A 16,050-nucleotide genomic window follows, 5' to 3' on the forward strand; every position below is an offset into this window, starting at 1 on the left:
CCACCCCCCTTATAGCCTCCAAAGGGATTCTAGGGCTGGAGACACTCTTATACAACAACTTTAATATTCTTAAATTCAAAAATAGCGTTTATAGTTAAAATATAGCAGGGTTGGAGATGGTCTTAATACTTAGAATTGCATACTTCATGTTCCCCTTCTCAGATTGCGACAGTCTCCACTTTATCTAACACTTTGAACTAGACCACAAAGTGGACGACAATCTGTCCATATATTAACACCTTTGTGATCTAGTTCAAAGCACCAGATAAAAATGGAGAAGACGAAATTATGAGAAGGGGTGTGCGGAGCACGCAACTCAAAGTATAACTTACCTAATTGGTAATACCCTACTTGCTTCCTCATTTATACTAGATCTGCTCGGCTCATATACAATATTTCGTATAAAGTAATAAAGTATAACTAACACGTTTAATCTCATAAATTTGATTTTATGATAATTTAAATTCAACTTAATCTCATGAGTTGAATTGTGACAATTTTAGCCCGTACTTGAATTTCGACTTCTAAAAATTCAATTGACAATCAAATATAATACTGAGATTGTCAATATGAACAAAATGATGTCGATTTTTGTTTTGTGAAATGGATTTAACAGAATTTCCCACTAAAATTATGATTTATTGGAGATTGTGGAGAAACGTTGTTTTGTTATTTTGAATGTTTATACAATGGAAAGAGTAAGATCCCATTGAATTGAAGAGCTATTAGTTTTGTAATATTTTCTTTAGAATATCATATTGTAAAAGTCTTATGAATTTGGAATGGCATTAAAATGGTAGAAATAATAGAAAGGGTAAAAAAGTAAAATCATAGAAAAGAAGTACATGATAATGTGACTTCATGCAATGATTCCCACCTTTTCTCTTTCAATAACAAAAGCCACTTTGGCTTCTTCCTCATTTCACTTCCACCTACCTTTCTTCTTTTCTTATATACTTCACATCCCTCTCTTCATTTCTCCCCTTTCCCCTCTCTCTCTCTCTCTCTCTCATTCACACACACACACACACACACAGACACAATTGTGAGTGAAGACAACAAAAAAAAAAAAAAAAAAAAAAAATACACACAAAAGGTGAACCAGTTACTGCAATCTACAATGGATAACAAGAAAACGATTTTGAAGAACAGTTCAATCTATGGCTGCAGCGACATGAAGAAAAGCCAATCTGAATTAGCTCTTCAGGAACTTTTTGCCTCTGAAGACGACAGAAAATTTCATCACTTTGAAGGCTCTGATTCCTATCATGCTCTCTTTGCCATGGACCACGCTGATCATGTCACTTTTCCTTTCAAGAATTTGGTTAGTTATACACTTCAACTATTTTTCTTTTCTTAAAATTTTCAATATCTTGTTGATATTCCTTATCTTCTCAATATGTTTTTTTTTTTTTCATGGCTAGGACTTAGGAAGTGTCTGTTTCATTCATAGAATGTTTTCCACCCATAGTTTCAGTTACTAGATTTTTATATGTAAGTTTTGATATTATTGAAACTTCTACTTGGGGTTTGTTATGGAGCTGTAGAAATAATTGATTATTGCAATTAAGTAAAGAATAAAGAGCAAGAAAGAATTTTCAGGAGACAACTTGCTTGATGAGGTTTCAAGATTTCATTTTGTAACTTTTTTTGTCAAAGATGCACTTGTTCTGTCATATCTTTTCTTTATTGAATAGTGTTTTCCTGTTGTAACTTTTGTTTGATTTGATAAATTTCACTGTGGGCCGCCTCTGTATGAATGGTTATTGTTCAACTTCTGTATTTGGGGAAAAAAGTGATAGGCTAATGTAAAACAATAGTGCCAAAGTAAAGTGATGTTTGGATCTTTATGAGTCAAGGTTTTTAAAGTGAAGCTTAGCTTTTATTAAAGCTCATGTTGCTTTAGTATTGTTTTTATCTTTTATGGTTTGGCAATTTGAAAGCAAACCACATAAGCTTCATGTGTGTGTGCATTGACCCGTTTTCTTTTTCTAGTAATCTCCAAAGCAAAGAGCACTTTCCTTTTTGGCATTCATGGTGTTGATGTTAGGTCAGCTCGTTTCTCTTTCGAAGAATCTTGAAACGCTCTTTTCAAAAATCGAAAAGGGAAATGTGAAAACACGGTTGTTTTCTTGAAGTAGATGGTTTTCTTGCAAGGAGCTTGATATTTTTGGCTGTTATAAAATATTGTTAGCACACTGAGATCAGTGTGTGCTTATTGTCGGTGCTTGTTTAGATGGTGACAAAAGTCTGAGTTGGGTTTATTAAAATGTCATTTGTCATCCTATATCTCCACACCTTTTGCCCCTAATGTTTGTTTATAATTGAATGGCCTCTAGCTGTTAGATTTGGCATGGAAAAACACCACATGTAGAGAGAGAGAGAGAGAGAGGGAGTAGGTGGTTGGTCCTAACATTGATCTGGCAAAGGGTTAGGATAGGTCTATTGGCACTATTACATAATATGTGCTAATTATTATTCATATTGCAAATATATAATAACACTCCAAATTCAACATCTATGGGCTCAAATGTTGATAGAAAAAGTAATATGCTATTGCATAGACAAATGGAGATCATTTCACCAAACAGATTCTTGAGAGAAATGGAAACATTTTCTTGCTGGAATTTGAAATCCTATGTGAACTTAGCTCAAGTTTTGCAAGCTCAAAAGACACTAAGCTGTTTTTCTTTTGTAATGCTAAGGCATAAGAAAAAGACTAGATATGTATACTTCTAAAGTGATTTAGACTTCCCATAAAGTCTGAAGGTATACTTGCTTCGTATGTGCATTCTTTTGCTTAAACTCTATTGCGTTTGCGATGTTTAATGATCGCTTAGTAAAGCAATTCGAGTAACTGATTTGGAAGATTTTGCAAAGTGATGATGCATGCATAACCTTGAATTGAATAGCTTTGTCCTTGTTGCTGTAGTGTGCTTGTGCAGGCGATAATTTGATCAGTTTTTATTACTCAACTTTGTATAGTTATATCCCTGCACATTATAAGTTTATCATTCCTACCAGATTGAATTTCTGAAGATTCTCTGTTGTTGAAGAGAAGGTTCAATAAATTATTGATTCTTCTCTATTCCTCTAAAAACACCATGGTACACTTCTACCGCGATGCCCTTAATTTGACTACATCAATCTACGATTTCTCCATCTCAATATTTCACCTCTCCATCAACCCCTCGCTCACTATACAGCCTGCTCGAATCTCAGGAAATCCGTAGAGAAATATCAGCTTCTAATGCATTGGCAGAGCCTCCGGTTTGGCCTTGGAAGCCGATTGAATCCCAGTCATCCATATGTGGTAAGTCACCTTCTTTCCTTTTTCTTTTTACAAGTTTTGTTTCTATGTCTGAGTTGATCCTCTTCTCCAGTTGATAGCCCCACGTCCGTGTATACCTCAAAGGGCGCGGATAACCAAGCAGTTGGCGCTAGCAGTGGCTCGTCACACGACCAATCAGACGAAGAGGACATGGAGATAGAAGCAGGCTCTTATGATCCCACCACCAATCCTATTGATGTCAAGCGCATCAAAAGGTACGCTCTGGGACGGGCAATGTGAAAAGAACTCGATGATGGTATGTTGACAGTGAGAATTTGGTTGCAGGATGGTTTCCAACCGGGAGTCTGCACGACGTTCTAGACGAAGGAAGCAAGCACACTTAGCAGATCTTGAACAACAGGTCAGCTTCTACTAATCTTTACTATTAAAACAGACTATTCTACTATTTTAGTGATCTTAAATATTAGTATGATGATCTTTTTCTTTGTATAGGTAGAACAATTACGAGGAGAGAATGCAACTCTGTTCAAGCAACTCGCTGATGCTACTCAGCAATTCAAAGATTCGACAACAAACAATCGCGTGCTTAGATCAGACGTGGAAGCTCTACGAGCCAAGGTAGTGATAGCTATGAGGTAGCACTCTGCTCTACATAATTTGATATAGACTTAGTAGTATATGATGAATGGTGCAGGTGAAGCTAGCAGAAGATATGGTTGCTCGAGGGTCATTGACATCGAGCCTGAGCCATCTTCTCCAGAACTATCTGACGACGCCACAGGACTACATAAGCAGCAGTGGCATTCCTCCGGTGATGGGGGCTCGTGCTGATACGTATTCAGGATCAGCAGCGGTGGGGCTTCACGGGGTTGTTGGAGATGCGGTCCCGGACATCTGGACTTGGGAAGTTGATCCCATCCCCAGTTCCAAATGAACCTTTAGCTCCCTCTTTTCTTCATTTTTATGTGTTGTGTTTCTTCACCAGATTTTTGTATTTGGATATTTGGATATGTCAAACTCTCATTCTGGACTTGGTGGTGGTAAATTTAATAATACCTCTCCTTGCTGTGTCAAGTGTGATGGACTTTATATGCTTCTAAAAATTCATAATTCAATCAAATTAAAATGAAATTGGACAATGAACCAACTAATTATCAACAAAAGTAGAGATTTAATGTAGTCTTGCATCCTGATGTATGTCTACATCATACTCATCTAATGCCCCAAAATTGGCTAGTAAAACTATTCTGGACTATTGAAATGTTAGGCATAACATAGATACTTAAAAATTTTTGAATATACGCTTAAATATTAAGATGAACAAATATAAATAATACCTCCTTATAGACTGCTAAATTCAACAATACATTACCAAAAAATAATACTCCCTCCGTCCCAACTTAAATGGTGCACTTCCTTTCGACACGAGATTTAAGGAGAATAAGATTATAGTGTAAAAGTGTGTGGGGCAACATTGTTTATAGTGTAAAATTATTACCAAAAATAAAAGCGCACCATTTTAATTGGGACGGTTCAAAAATGAATACGCACCATTTAAGTTGGAACGGAGGGAGTAAATAATTGCGCGCGATTTAGATGAACAAATATAAAGAAATGAAAGATGGAAGGAGTGACAACGTTTGCAATTTTATTTGAAAAAAGTTTAATTGCATTGAAACATGATGCGTCACACAAAATGATTCCCTTTGTGAGCGACGAAAATGAAATCCAAATTGTAGAGCAAAGGCAGCATAGTGAGGGAGCAGAGGAAGACGAGCAGCGGGCCGAGAATCCACATGAGCAGCGGCACGGCGCCGTAGAAGAGGCGGTTCCCGACCGTGCTGAGCAGGAAGCCTCTCTCGAGGAGGTCGGCCACGTAGTCGGGGGTGAGGGCGTCGTCGGCGCCGGCGGTGGTGCAGTTGATGAGGAAGTTGACCTGGTTGAAGAAGCGGATGGAGAGGGAGTGGCAGATGAAGGAGAAGAGGAAGAGGAGGAGGAGCATCACATACTTGACCGCCATCATCACCTCCCCGTGGCCGCCGTACACCGACTCCTTGAGCGGCTTCTTGATGCTGTACGTGCTGCTCACCACCGCCGCCAGCGCCGAGCACAGGAGGATCGACGTCGTCGCCATCAGCGTCGACCCCATGATCGTGTTCCGGAGGGTCTGCACCGCCAGAATGTTTTTCTTCTCATTGTCCTGCCATCCATCAATACTCGCCACTTATTCAGAGCTCGTCTCAATATATATAATTATAATTATAAAATAAGTTACATTTAAGACTCATACTGATTTCATACTGTGTAGTGATCACTAGTCTATATCATTACTTTATTAAGTAGGACATAACGGAAACACTTATGTTCAAAGTACACTTTACAATAACTATATATTCTCCCTGTTGGGATCGTGTCGAAAAACGCAGCGGAAATAATTTTTTTTCGAAATTATAAATGAAATAACTATTATTTCATTCCAACGGCATTAACGACTTCACGTTAACATGATGAGAGAGCGAGAATAGAATCTCATACCTTTTCGCTCTCCGGCTGATGTCGGGAATGGAAGCAATCGGTTGCTCGCAGGGATCCAAGTGTATCCCCTCTATCAAGTCCACACTTAGTGTTCGTGTCGAGTGAGAAGTTTTTCGCTAGCAAAACTAATCACTCTTGTGTTGAAAAATCAGAAAGCGTCGCTCAGAGAAGGAGAGAGACCGTGCAGCCAAAAAGTGAGAGAAAAAGAAATCTGTAGAATCGTTTTTAACTCTGTAGAGAAACGATCCAATTAACCCTATAATTAACTGCCTTAATTATAGAATTAATTTATTTCTACAGTTACGTCTACTCAATAGACGCGGCGTTTCTTTTTCTCCAATCTGGAGAATACCCGGATATCTTATATCCGGATACAGCTATATATATCCATATATATATATATATATATCTGATTTTTATTAGATTTAAAATTAATCTAATTAACTTTATCTCTAATTAAATTAATCCAATTAATTTAATATAGAATCAGACTTGTTAATCTGATTATATTCAATAAAACTAAATTAATTGAATATCTAAATTAACTCATTAATTTAGAACAAGTCTCAATTTAATTAATCAAATTAATTAATTGGATTTAACTATTAAATCGAATCAATCAGACACGTTCTACTAAATTGTGTGTGACCCTCTTAGGTTCACAACTAGCACCAGTAACAGGCTTGTAACACTTTACAACTTACTTAATTTATCCGATAAATTAATTCACTTGAAATTAACTATTTAATTTCAAGAACCTATAAACCATGGGAACATCTAGCAAGTAGCATGGTCATCTAGCACTATGTGAAATAGCGAGTAAACCTATTTTGATTATGAATCGTCATACACGTACAATCCTTCTATCATCTAATTTCCCAATTGGATATTGAGTATGGAATTAAATCGAAAACTCAAGATAATCCAATAATCATATTTTCAATTGAATTCAATAACTCTTTAATGAATCATAATTCATTATGCCCTGGCCAAGGTCTTCAAGTTATGAACAATGAAAACTATAGGAAATTCTCTTGTCTCACAAGTAATAGATTCTTTATTGACCACTCATTAATCTCCATATAAGTTCATATTTCATCCAACATAAAATCTTTAGTGATTGACTAGCAATCAGAAAATATATCAAAATGAAATAGAACTAATACAAGATTACTATGGTGTCTCAAGTCAAAGGACTAATCGTATACTATCATAATATAGTAATTCTTATTTCGATAAAACAAATTCCATATAAGAATTTCTATCGGGTCAGTTCGGTGTACTTGTTCTCCAACAAGCACCCACATATATACACTTACGTCAACTACGTTAATGTTGATGAAACGCAACATTCTCATCTTATGAGTGTGTATCATATGTGCGAGCTAATTCCAACAATTCAATATCCTTTTCTTGAATAGTTATTTCACTCGGAACTATTTTAAGACCAAAGCTTTAAAGACATATTTCATAATCACCATCATATGCGTGATCATATCTTATAACTCTTTATGGTCTAAGGACTTCATCTAAATCGCATAAGTTATTAAAAACAAATACATTAGATAAGTAAATGCCTTTATTAATATAAATTCCAATGAGATTGAATTTACATATAAATAAAAATGACCAATCTAATTGGTGCGCCGGGTGTAACTCTTTCAATCTCCCACTCGCCCTAGCACCAATCACCCGCGTATCTTAGACCCATCTTCTCAAGATGTCCTTCGAATACCTTTTGTGACAACGGTTTAGTAAGTGGATCTGCTACATTTTCTGCTGAAGCAACTCGCTCCACAACGACATCACCTCTACCAATGATTTCTCGAATCAAGTGGTATCTTCGCATAATGTGTTTGGATCTTTGATGAGATCTTGGTTCTTTAGCTTGCGCAATAGCTCCATTGTTATCACAGTATATAGGTACTGGATCAACAACTGAAGGAACGACACCCAACTCTTGAATGAAATTCCTTATCCAAACAGCTTCTTTTGCAGCATCTGATGCAGCAATATATTCAGCTTCTGTGGTGGAGTCAGCAACTGTTTCTTGTTTAGAACTTTTCCAACAAATTGCTCCACCATTTAAAGTGAATATAAATCCTGACATAGACTTGGAGTCATCTTTATCAGACTGAAAACTAGAGTCGGTGAAACCCTCTAGTTTCAGTTCCCCACCTCCATAGATCAAAAATAAATCCTTAGTTCTTCTCAAGTACTTAAGGATTGATTTTACGACCTTCCAGTGCTCTTCGCCTGGATTAGACTGATATCTACTCGTGACACTCAGAGCATGTGCGACATCAGGTCTTGTACATAGCATAGCGTACATAATACTCCCTATTGCAGAAGCATAAGGCACACGTGTCATTTTTTCTCTCCCTTCAGGTGTCTGAGGAGACATAGCTTTAGTGAGAGAAACACCATGACTCATTGGCAAGAATCCACGTTTGGATTCTTCCATGCTAAACCTTTTTAACATTTTGTCTATGTACATGGACTGAGATAATCCAATCATCCTTCTCGATCTATCTCTATAGATCTTGATTCCAAGGATGAAAGATGCCTCTCCCAAGTCCTTCATGGAGAATTGGTTTGACAACCAAATCTTTGTTGATTGCATTATTCCTATATCATTCCCAATGATAAGGATGTCATCAACATAGAGCACAACAAACACCACCGAGCTCCCACTAGTTTTCTTATACACACATGGCTCTTCCAGATTCTTATGAAAACCAAACGTTTTGATTGTTTCATCGAATCGGATGTTCCAACTTCTTGAAGCTTGTTTGAGTCCATAGATAGATCTTTGGAGTTTACAAACCTTTTGTTCATTCCCCTTAGATACATATCCTTCAGGCTGCACCATATAAATATCTTCCTCAATGTTTCCATTAAGGAATGCAGTCTTTACATCCATTTGCCATATCTCATAGTCATAATATGCAGCTATGGCAAGTAGAATTCGAATGGACTTAAGCATCACCACTGGCGAAAAGGTTTCCTCGTAATCAATTCCTTGCTTTTGAGTATAACCTTTTGCGACCAGACGAGCTTTAAAGGTAGCCACATTTCCGTCTACTCCAAGCTTTCGCTTGAATATCCATTTGCATCCGATAGGAATTATTCCATTTGGTAAATCTACCAAGATCCATACCTCGTTAGAGTACATGGATTCCATTTCGGATTGCATAGCTTCTAGCCACTTATCTGAGTCAATATCTTTAATTGCCTCAGAAAAGGTCCTTGGATCATTATCCATAGGTTGTTCTTCCTCATGATTTTCCATCAATAAGTTCAACCTATCAGGCGGCCTTGAAACTCTTTTGGACTTTTCACGGGGCTGTGTATAAGAACATTCACCCTTTTCTGATTGAGTATTTTCTGCCACAACAGGAGTACTTTGTGGTTCTTGAGTTTCATCAAGTTCTACAATCTTATTACTTCTGTTACACAGAAATTCTTCCTCAAGGAAAGTAGCATTTCTCGAAACAAACTCCTTTTGTTCCGAGGGATCATAGAAATAATATCCAATAGACTCTTTTGGATATCCCACAAAATTACATAAGATGGATCGCATATCCAACTTATCTCCCATTAACTGCTTCACATAAGCAGTGCACCCCCATATCCTAAGATATTTGTAAGAAGGTGTTTTGCCAAACCATAATTCATACGGCGTTTTGGGTACAACTTTAGATGGCACTCTATTTAATAGATGTGTTGCAGTTTCTAAAGCATAACCCCAAAATGAAAGAGGTAATGTAGTGAAGCCCATCATAGATCGCACCATGTCTAACAAGGTTCGATTCCGGCGCTCAGAAACTCCATTGAGTTGAGGAGTGCCAGGTGGCGTCCACTGTGAGAGAATCCCATTCTCTTTTAGATAATCAAGAAACACACCGCTTAAGTATTCACCTCCTCGATCAGATCGAAGAATTTTAATACTAGAGCCAGTTTGTTTCTCCACTTCATGTCTGAATTCTTTGAACTTTTCAAATACTTCAGATTTGTGCCTTAAGAGGTACACATAACCATACCTAGAGTAGTCGTCGGTAAAAGTTACAAAATAGTGATAGTTTCCACGAGCACCCACACTTAGTGGTCCACAAACATCTGTATGGATCAAATCCAAAATATGTTGTGATCGTTCCACTTGTCCCACAAATGGTGATTTGGTCATCTTTCCTTTAAGACAAGATTCACAAGTTGCCATCCTTTCCTCGGTTGAAAAACCAAGCAATTGAGACAATTGATTCACCCTTCTCTCAGAAATATGACCCAATCTTGAGTGCCAAAGATCTATGGAACTACGATCATCTAATTTTCTTTTACTTTGTTGAACATGCAAAACAGGGTTTCGAGGCATAATAGTATAAAGACCATTAACCAATACACTAGAATAGATTAAAGAAGCATCTTTAAAGATAGAACATATTCCACCCTTTATTGAAAATTCATAACTTTCTCTATCCAAAACTGGAATAGAGACGATGTTCTTAATCAAACTAGGTACGTAAAAGCAATTGTTCAAAACAATCTCAAAACCACTATCAAGAGCTAAGTGAACAGTTCCTACAACTAAGGCAGCAACTCTTGCTCCATTGCCCATGCGTAGAACCGTTTCCCCTTTGCTCAACTTCTTAGTTTCCACCATCACCTGTAAATCATTACAAAGATGTGAGGAACAACCGGTATCCAATACCCACGAAGCATCGTTAACAGATAAGTTAACTTCAACATAGTACATACCTGAACATTTCAGGCTTGCAAGATACTCTTTGCAATTCCTCTTCCAATGACCAGGCTTGTTGCAGAAATGGCAAACATCTTTGGATTGAGAACTTTCCCCTTTCTTTTTCCCAACTCCACCCTGTGCCTTCAACTTGTTTGGTTTAGATGAACCTTTCATCTTCCCCTTCCACTTCCCCTTCCCCTTGTTAGTCTTGGCCTTGTGAGCTTTCGACGAGGAGGAGGAACCAACAAGAAGAACCGGCTTGTCCTTTTTCATAGTGGACTCCACCGTCATAAGCATATTGACAAGTTCAGGAAGACTAGTAGTCATGCTGTGCATAGTGAAGTTGACGACAAAAGTGTCAAATGATGGTGGCAAAGACTGCAACATGAGATCAGTTTGCAGTTCAGCTTCTATCTCGACTCCAAGAGATCCCAACCTTTCCATGAGAGCTATCATCTTCAGCCCATGAGTTTGGACCGAAGAGCCCTCAGTCATACGACATTGGAAAAGTTCCTTAGATATCGTATATCTTTGTTGTCTAACACTTTCTCCATACAACCTTTGTAAACGGAGAAGGACCTCATAAGCCGAAGCCACACCTTCATTTTGCCTTTGAAGTTCATTTGACATCGATGCTAGCATGTAGCAACGAACCTGCAAATCGTCATCCACATGACTTTGGTACTTCGTAAGCACCGCTTCTTCAGCGTCATCAGCAGGTTTTTCAGGCATTGGGGCATCCAAGACATAAGCCTTCTTTTCACAATTAAGAACAATTCTCAAATTGCGAACCCAATCAACATAGTTAGGACCGGTAAGTTTGTTTTGGTCAAGGATAGATGTTAAAGGATTTTTCGACATTGTGCAGACAATCTACAAGTAAGACGCAGAAAATTAGCAGATGATGAAAAAAAATATTCAATTAATATAAGGTCTTTAATTATTAATTGTCTCCCACTATTTTATTCAAATTCCATAACCCCAAATGAAATTCGGGAAATCAAATTTCCTAGAGGGAATTGAAGCCCAACAAAATATATTCCATACCTCAATTCTATGAGCCCATGAAATACTTTTATCGGTAGTCAACTCTTTGACAATTATATCTCTATATAACCTTCAATATTATTTTACCTCACCTTTCCTATACACCTCAATTTTATGAGCCCATATAGTACTAAGTGTCAAGTTATACCCATCAAACATTCATGTAAATAAAGCATCAATGCGTTCCACGACTCATGGACAACGTAGTGATAAATTATTCCATGAGTATCTATATACTTAGTAAAAATCACAGCTTTCCATCACCAAACCACTCCATGACTCATGGCAAGTGATATAGTGTGGTAGCATCTCATGATTTTACTTTTGATGGTAGGCTTGGAACGATGAATCCAATTCAACTTGTCCAACTTAACTTGAAATATAACTTAAGTTTCAAAAACTTGGGGATTTAATTTTCAAGACCTCATCGAAACCTATTAACTAGGTGGGTTATATTAATGCAAACATCATCACATGATTCGCGCAAATAAGCATTAAAAATATACTAGCAAACATGCTAAATATATAAAGCGATGGGATGATCATAGCCGTTCCTAAGCGACCCGTTTCGAGCCAAAAACGGGTCAAAGGACAATCTAAGGGATTTTAAAATGAAAGACCTATCTATTACATCATATGTAATCCCATACATATATGGGCCTTGAGCTCCTCTTATTTCTTCGCCACGAACGTCCTCCAAAAATACAATGAAAAATAAAAACCTCACTTTCTATTCTACACTCATTGCATAAATGAAAAACAATTACATAGAAAGGAATAAGAGGCTCACAGTCCCCATTTTAAAACCCAAAGCATAAAACAAATAAAACCATCACATGGGTATCGGCTCATGATCATCCCCAAATAAATCATGCTAACATTCATCACATGATATAAAGCATAATAAATTTACCAAGTGGATTTAATGATTTATTTCATTATTCAAAGCATGAAGTTTTGATTTTGCATAAAACAATTTTATCACATTGTTAGAATTAACTATTAACTCTAAAATGTCAAAATCACGAGTCGCATCGGCATGCCGTGAGAGCTACTGTGCACGCCGAGCCGCAACAACAGTTGCACACGACGCACACAGCAGCACGCACGCACACAGGCTGCACAACACAACAGCCTTCGTTGAGGCATTTCGCCGAACAGGTGGCGGGCGAGCCAGAAACGCAGCAGCGCATCAGCAAGCCCGCACCACCTGTGCGAACTGCCCAACAGCAGCATGCTTATGGCATTGTGGAGCCTAGGCTGCTCACAAAACAGCCCAAAACTCAGCACCATTCAGCCCCAAACTCGCGTGCTCCATTGCCCTAGCGAGTTTGAGCGAAACCGAGACAAATCTCGGTTCCTATAGGCTACAGAAGTGACATGGTGCATGTTAAGGCATTCCTCAATGCCCATAGTGGCAATGGCGTCGCACGCCATGACCAGCCATGGCAATTTCGTGCCCAAACATCACCATTCAGTTTACGCCAATAAGGTGTTCGATAAAATGCCACAGTCAAGTTTTCATTAAAAACCATGCGAATTTTCAGATTTCCTTCATACTCTTTGAATAACAAAATAAACTCAAGCATAATCAACAATTAAATCATGCCAACAACGAACCAAAAACATCACGTTAACGTGAAACCGGGCTCTGATACCACTGTTGGGATCGTGTCGAAAAACGCAGCGGAAATAATTTTTTTTCGAAATTATAAATGAAATAACTATTATTTCATTCCAACGGCATTAACGACTTCACGTTAACATGATGAGAGAGCGAGAATAGAATCTCATACCTTTTCGCTCTCCGGCTGATGTCGGGAATGGAAGCAATCGGTTGCTCGCAGGGATCCAAGTGTATCCCCTCTATCAAGTCCACACTTAGTGTTCGTGTCGAGTGAGAAGTTTTTCGCTAGCAAAACTAATCACTCTTGTGTTGAAAAATCAGAAAGCGTCGCTCAGAGAAGGAGAGAGACCGTGCAGCCAAAAAGTGAGAGAAAAAGAAATCTGTAGAATCGTTTTTAACTCTGTAGAGAAACGATCCAATTAACCCTATAATTAACTGCCTTAATTATAGAATTAATTTATTTCTACAGTTACGTCTACTCAATAGACGCGGCGTTTCTTTTTCTCCAATCTGGAGAATACCCGGATATCTTATATCCGGATACAGCTATATATATCCATATATATATATATATATCTGATTTTTATTAGATTTAAAATTAATCTAATTAACTTTATCTCTAATTAAATTAATCCAATTAATTTAATATAGAATCAGACTTGTTAATCTGATTATATTCAATAAAACTAAATTAATTGAATATCTAAATTAACTCATTAATTTAGAACAAGTCTCAATTTAATTAATCAAATTAATTAATTGGATTTAACTATTAAATCGAATCAATCAGACACGTTCTACTAAATTGTGTGTGACCCTCTTAGGTTCACAACTAGCACCAGTAACAGGCTTGTAACACTTTACAACTTACTTAATTTATCCGATAAATTAATTCACTTGAAATTAACTATTTAATTTCAAGAACCTATAAACCATGGGAACATCTAGCAAGTAGCATGGTCATCTAGCACTATGTGAAATAGCGAGTAAACCTATTTTGATTATGAATCGTCATACACGTACAATCCTTCTATCATCTAATTTCCCAATTGGATATTGAGTATGGAATTAAATCGAAAACTCAAGATAATCCAATAATCATATTTTCAATTGAATTCAATAACTCTTTAATGAATCATAATTCATTATGCCCTGGCCAAGGTCTTCAAGTTATGAACAATGAAAACTATAGGAAATTCTCTTGTCTCACAAGTAATAGATTCTTTATTGACCACTCATTAATCTCCATATAAGTTCATATTTCATCCAACATAAAATCTTTAGTGATTGACTAGCAATCAGAAAATATATCAAAATGAAATAGAACTAATACAAGATTACTATGGTGTCTCAAGTCAAAGGACTAATCGTATACTATCATAATATAGTAATTCTTATTTCGATAAAACAAATTCCATATAAGAATTTCTATCGGGTCAGTTCGGTGTACTTGTTCTCCAACAAGCACCCACATATATACACTTACGTCAACTACGTTAATGTTGATGAAACGCAACATTCTCATCTTATGAGTGTGTATCATATGTGCGAGCTAATTCCAACAATTCAATATCCTTTTCTTGAATAGTTATTTCACTCGGAACTATTTTAAGACCAAAGCTTTAAAGACATATTTCATAATCACCATCATATGCGTGATCATATCTTATAACTCTTTATGGTCTAAGGACTTCATCTAAATCGCATAAGTTATTAAAAACAAATACATTAGATAAGTAAATGCCTTTATTAATATAAATTCCAATGAGATTGAATTTACATATAAATAAAAATGACCAATCTAATTGGTGCGCCGGGTGTAACTCTTTCACTCCCTCCGTCCACTAATTCAAGACCTAGAAGAGGAAATACGAATTTTAAGAAAAAATGTATTTTTATTAGTTGAGTAGAGAAAATGAACCCACATTTTATTAAAGTCAAAGCAAAAAGGCATGAATTGAGTGGAGAAAGTGTACTTTTGTGATTAAAATATGAATAAATATTTATTAAAAATAGATAGGCCTTGAATTGATGGACGGATAAAAAAAGACAAGTAGGTCTTAAAGTAGTGGACGGAGTGCATGTATGTTTTTTACTTTAATCAAATATTAATTTATCTTTTCACATAGGAGTATAACATAACATAAGAGGGTGATGGGTACCTTGATAATGGAAGAGACCCAAAATCGACGGCCGTGAGCATTAGTTCCGATGACGGTGGTGAAGGGTTGGGTTCTGACTTTATGCCACAGCCATATATGATATCCCACGCATATCATCATCCCCATTGGCACCAGAACTACGTCCAGATACACCTCTCTCCATTCCATCTCTCTCTCTCACTCAAACATATAAATCTCTTCTGGACTAGGTGTTTCTCCCTCTCTCCCTTCTTCACTTTCTCGCTAACTTACTCAACACACCCACTTATATATATATACAAGTGTCAAGTGTGTGTATAATATAGTCACACGCACTTAATTATATTTACATACATATTAATATACGTATACATCATTTTATGAAGGAAAAAAAAGAAAACAGAGTAAGGTCATAAATTGATCCAAATTTGGTGTGCGTGAATGAGTGGGATTGTGGCTGGACAATCGCTTGTACAAAGCATATATATATGATGTAAGAAGAATGGATGCCACCAACAATATTTTATCAGGACGAAATTTGGTTGTGTAAAATGTAAATTACTTTTCAGTTTTTATATTAATTAATTGAGCTTCTTCATAAGGTGGAGCGACTTTGATTTTATTGGTTGCATCAAGAGGCATTTATTCATTATCTTGTAACGCATAT

General features: G+C 36.9%; 3 protein-coding genes across 5 annotated transcripts in view; 1 reads left to right on the top strand and 2 right to left on the bottom strand.

The window, feature by feature from the left end:
- LOC130987205 (uncharacterized) overlaps positions 1–16,050 on the bottom strand; it is a 698,101-nt gene that overhangs the window by 371,941 nt on the left and 310,110 nt on the right. The window lies entirely within an intron of this gene.
- Positions 875–4,366, top strand: LOC130987197 (bZIP transcription factor RISBZ4-like). Of its 2 annotated transcripts, none has more exons than XM_057910845.1 (6): positions 875–1,324; positions 3,223–3,313; positions 3,384–3,546; positions 3,617–3,692; positions 3,785–3,910; positions 3,987–4,366. In XM_057910845.1, the coding sequence occupies exons 1-6, from the start codon at positions 1,121–1,123 to the stop codon at positions 4,224–4,226; spliced, it is 900 nt and encodes a 299-aa protein (XP_057766828.1). In that variant the 5' UTR covers positions 875–1,120; the 3' UTR covers positions 4,227–4,366. The 2 variants fall into 2 exon arrangements, with proteins under 2 accessions (XP_057766828.1, XP_057766829.1); XM_057910846.1 differs by having other exon boundaries at positions 925–3,107.
- Positions 4,915–15,833, bottom strand: LOC130987211 (uncharacterized). Its single transcript, XM_057910859.1, has 2 exons — positions 15,405–15,833; positions 4,915–5,492 (listed from the first exon to the last, which is right to left on the bottom strand). The coding sequence occupies exons 1-2, from the start codon at positions 15,570–15,572 to the stop codon at positions 4,980–4,982; spliced, it is 681 nt and encodes a 226-aa protein (XP_057766842.1). The 5' UTR covers positions 15,573–15,833; the 3' UTR covers positions 4,915–4,979.

This window comes from Salvia miltiorrhiza, chromosome 5 (genome assembly GCF_028751815.1).
Source record: "Salvia miltiorrhiza cultivar Shanhuang (shh) chromosome 5, IMPLAD_Smil_shh, whole genome shotgun sequence".
NCBI lineage: Eukaryota > Viridiplantae > Streptophyta > Magnoliopsida > Lamiales > Lamiaceae > Salvia > Salvia miltiorrhiza.

Coding starts and splice junctions, on each gene's coding strand:
- LOC130987197 (XM_057910845.1), top strand. CDS start 1,121: ATGGATAACAAGAAAACGATTTTGAAGAACAGTTCAATCTATGGCTGC. Junction 3,547..3,616: donor GATGTCAAGCGCATCAAAAG/GTACGCTCTGGG, acceptor ATTTGGTTGCAG/GATGGTTTCCAACCGGGAGT. Junction 3,693..3,784: donor TAGCAGATCTTGAACAACAG/GTCAGCTTCTAC, acceptor TTCTTTGTATAG/GTAGAACAATTACGAGGAGA.
- LOC130987211 (XM_057910859.1), bottom strand. CDS start 15,572: ATGGAATGGAGAGAGGTGTATCTGGACGTAGTTCTGGTGCCAATGGGG. Junction 5,493..15,404: donor GGGTCTCTTCCATTATCAAG/GTACCCATCACC, acceptor GATGGATGGCAG/GACAATGAGAAGAAAAACAT.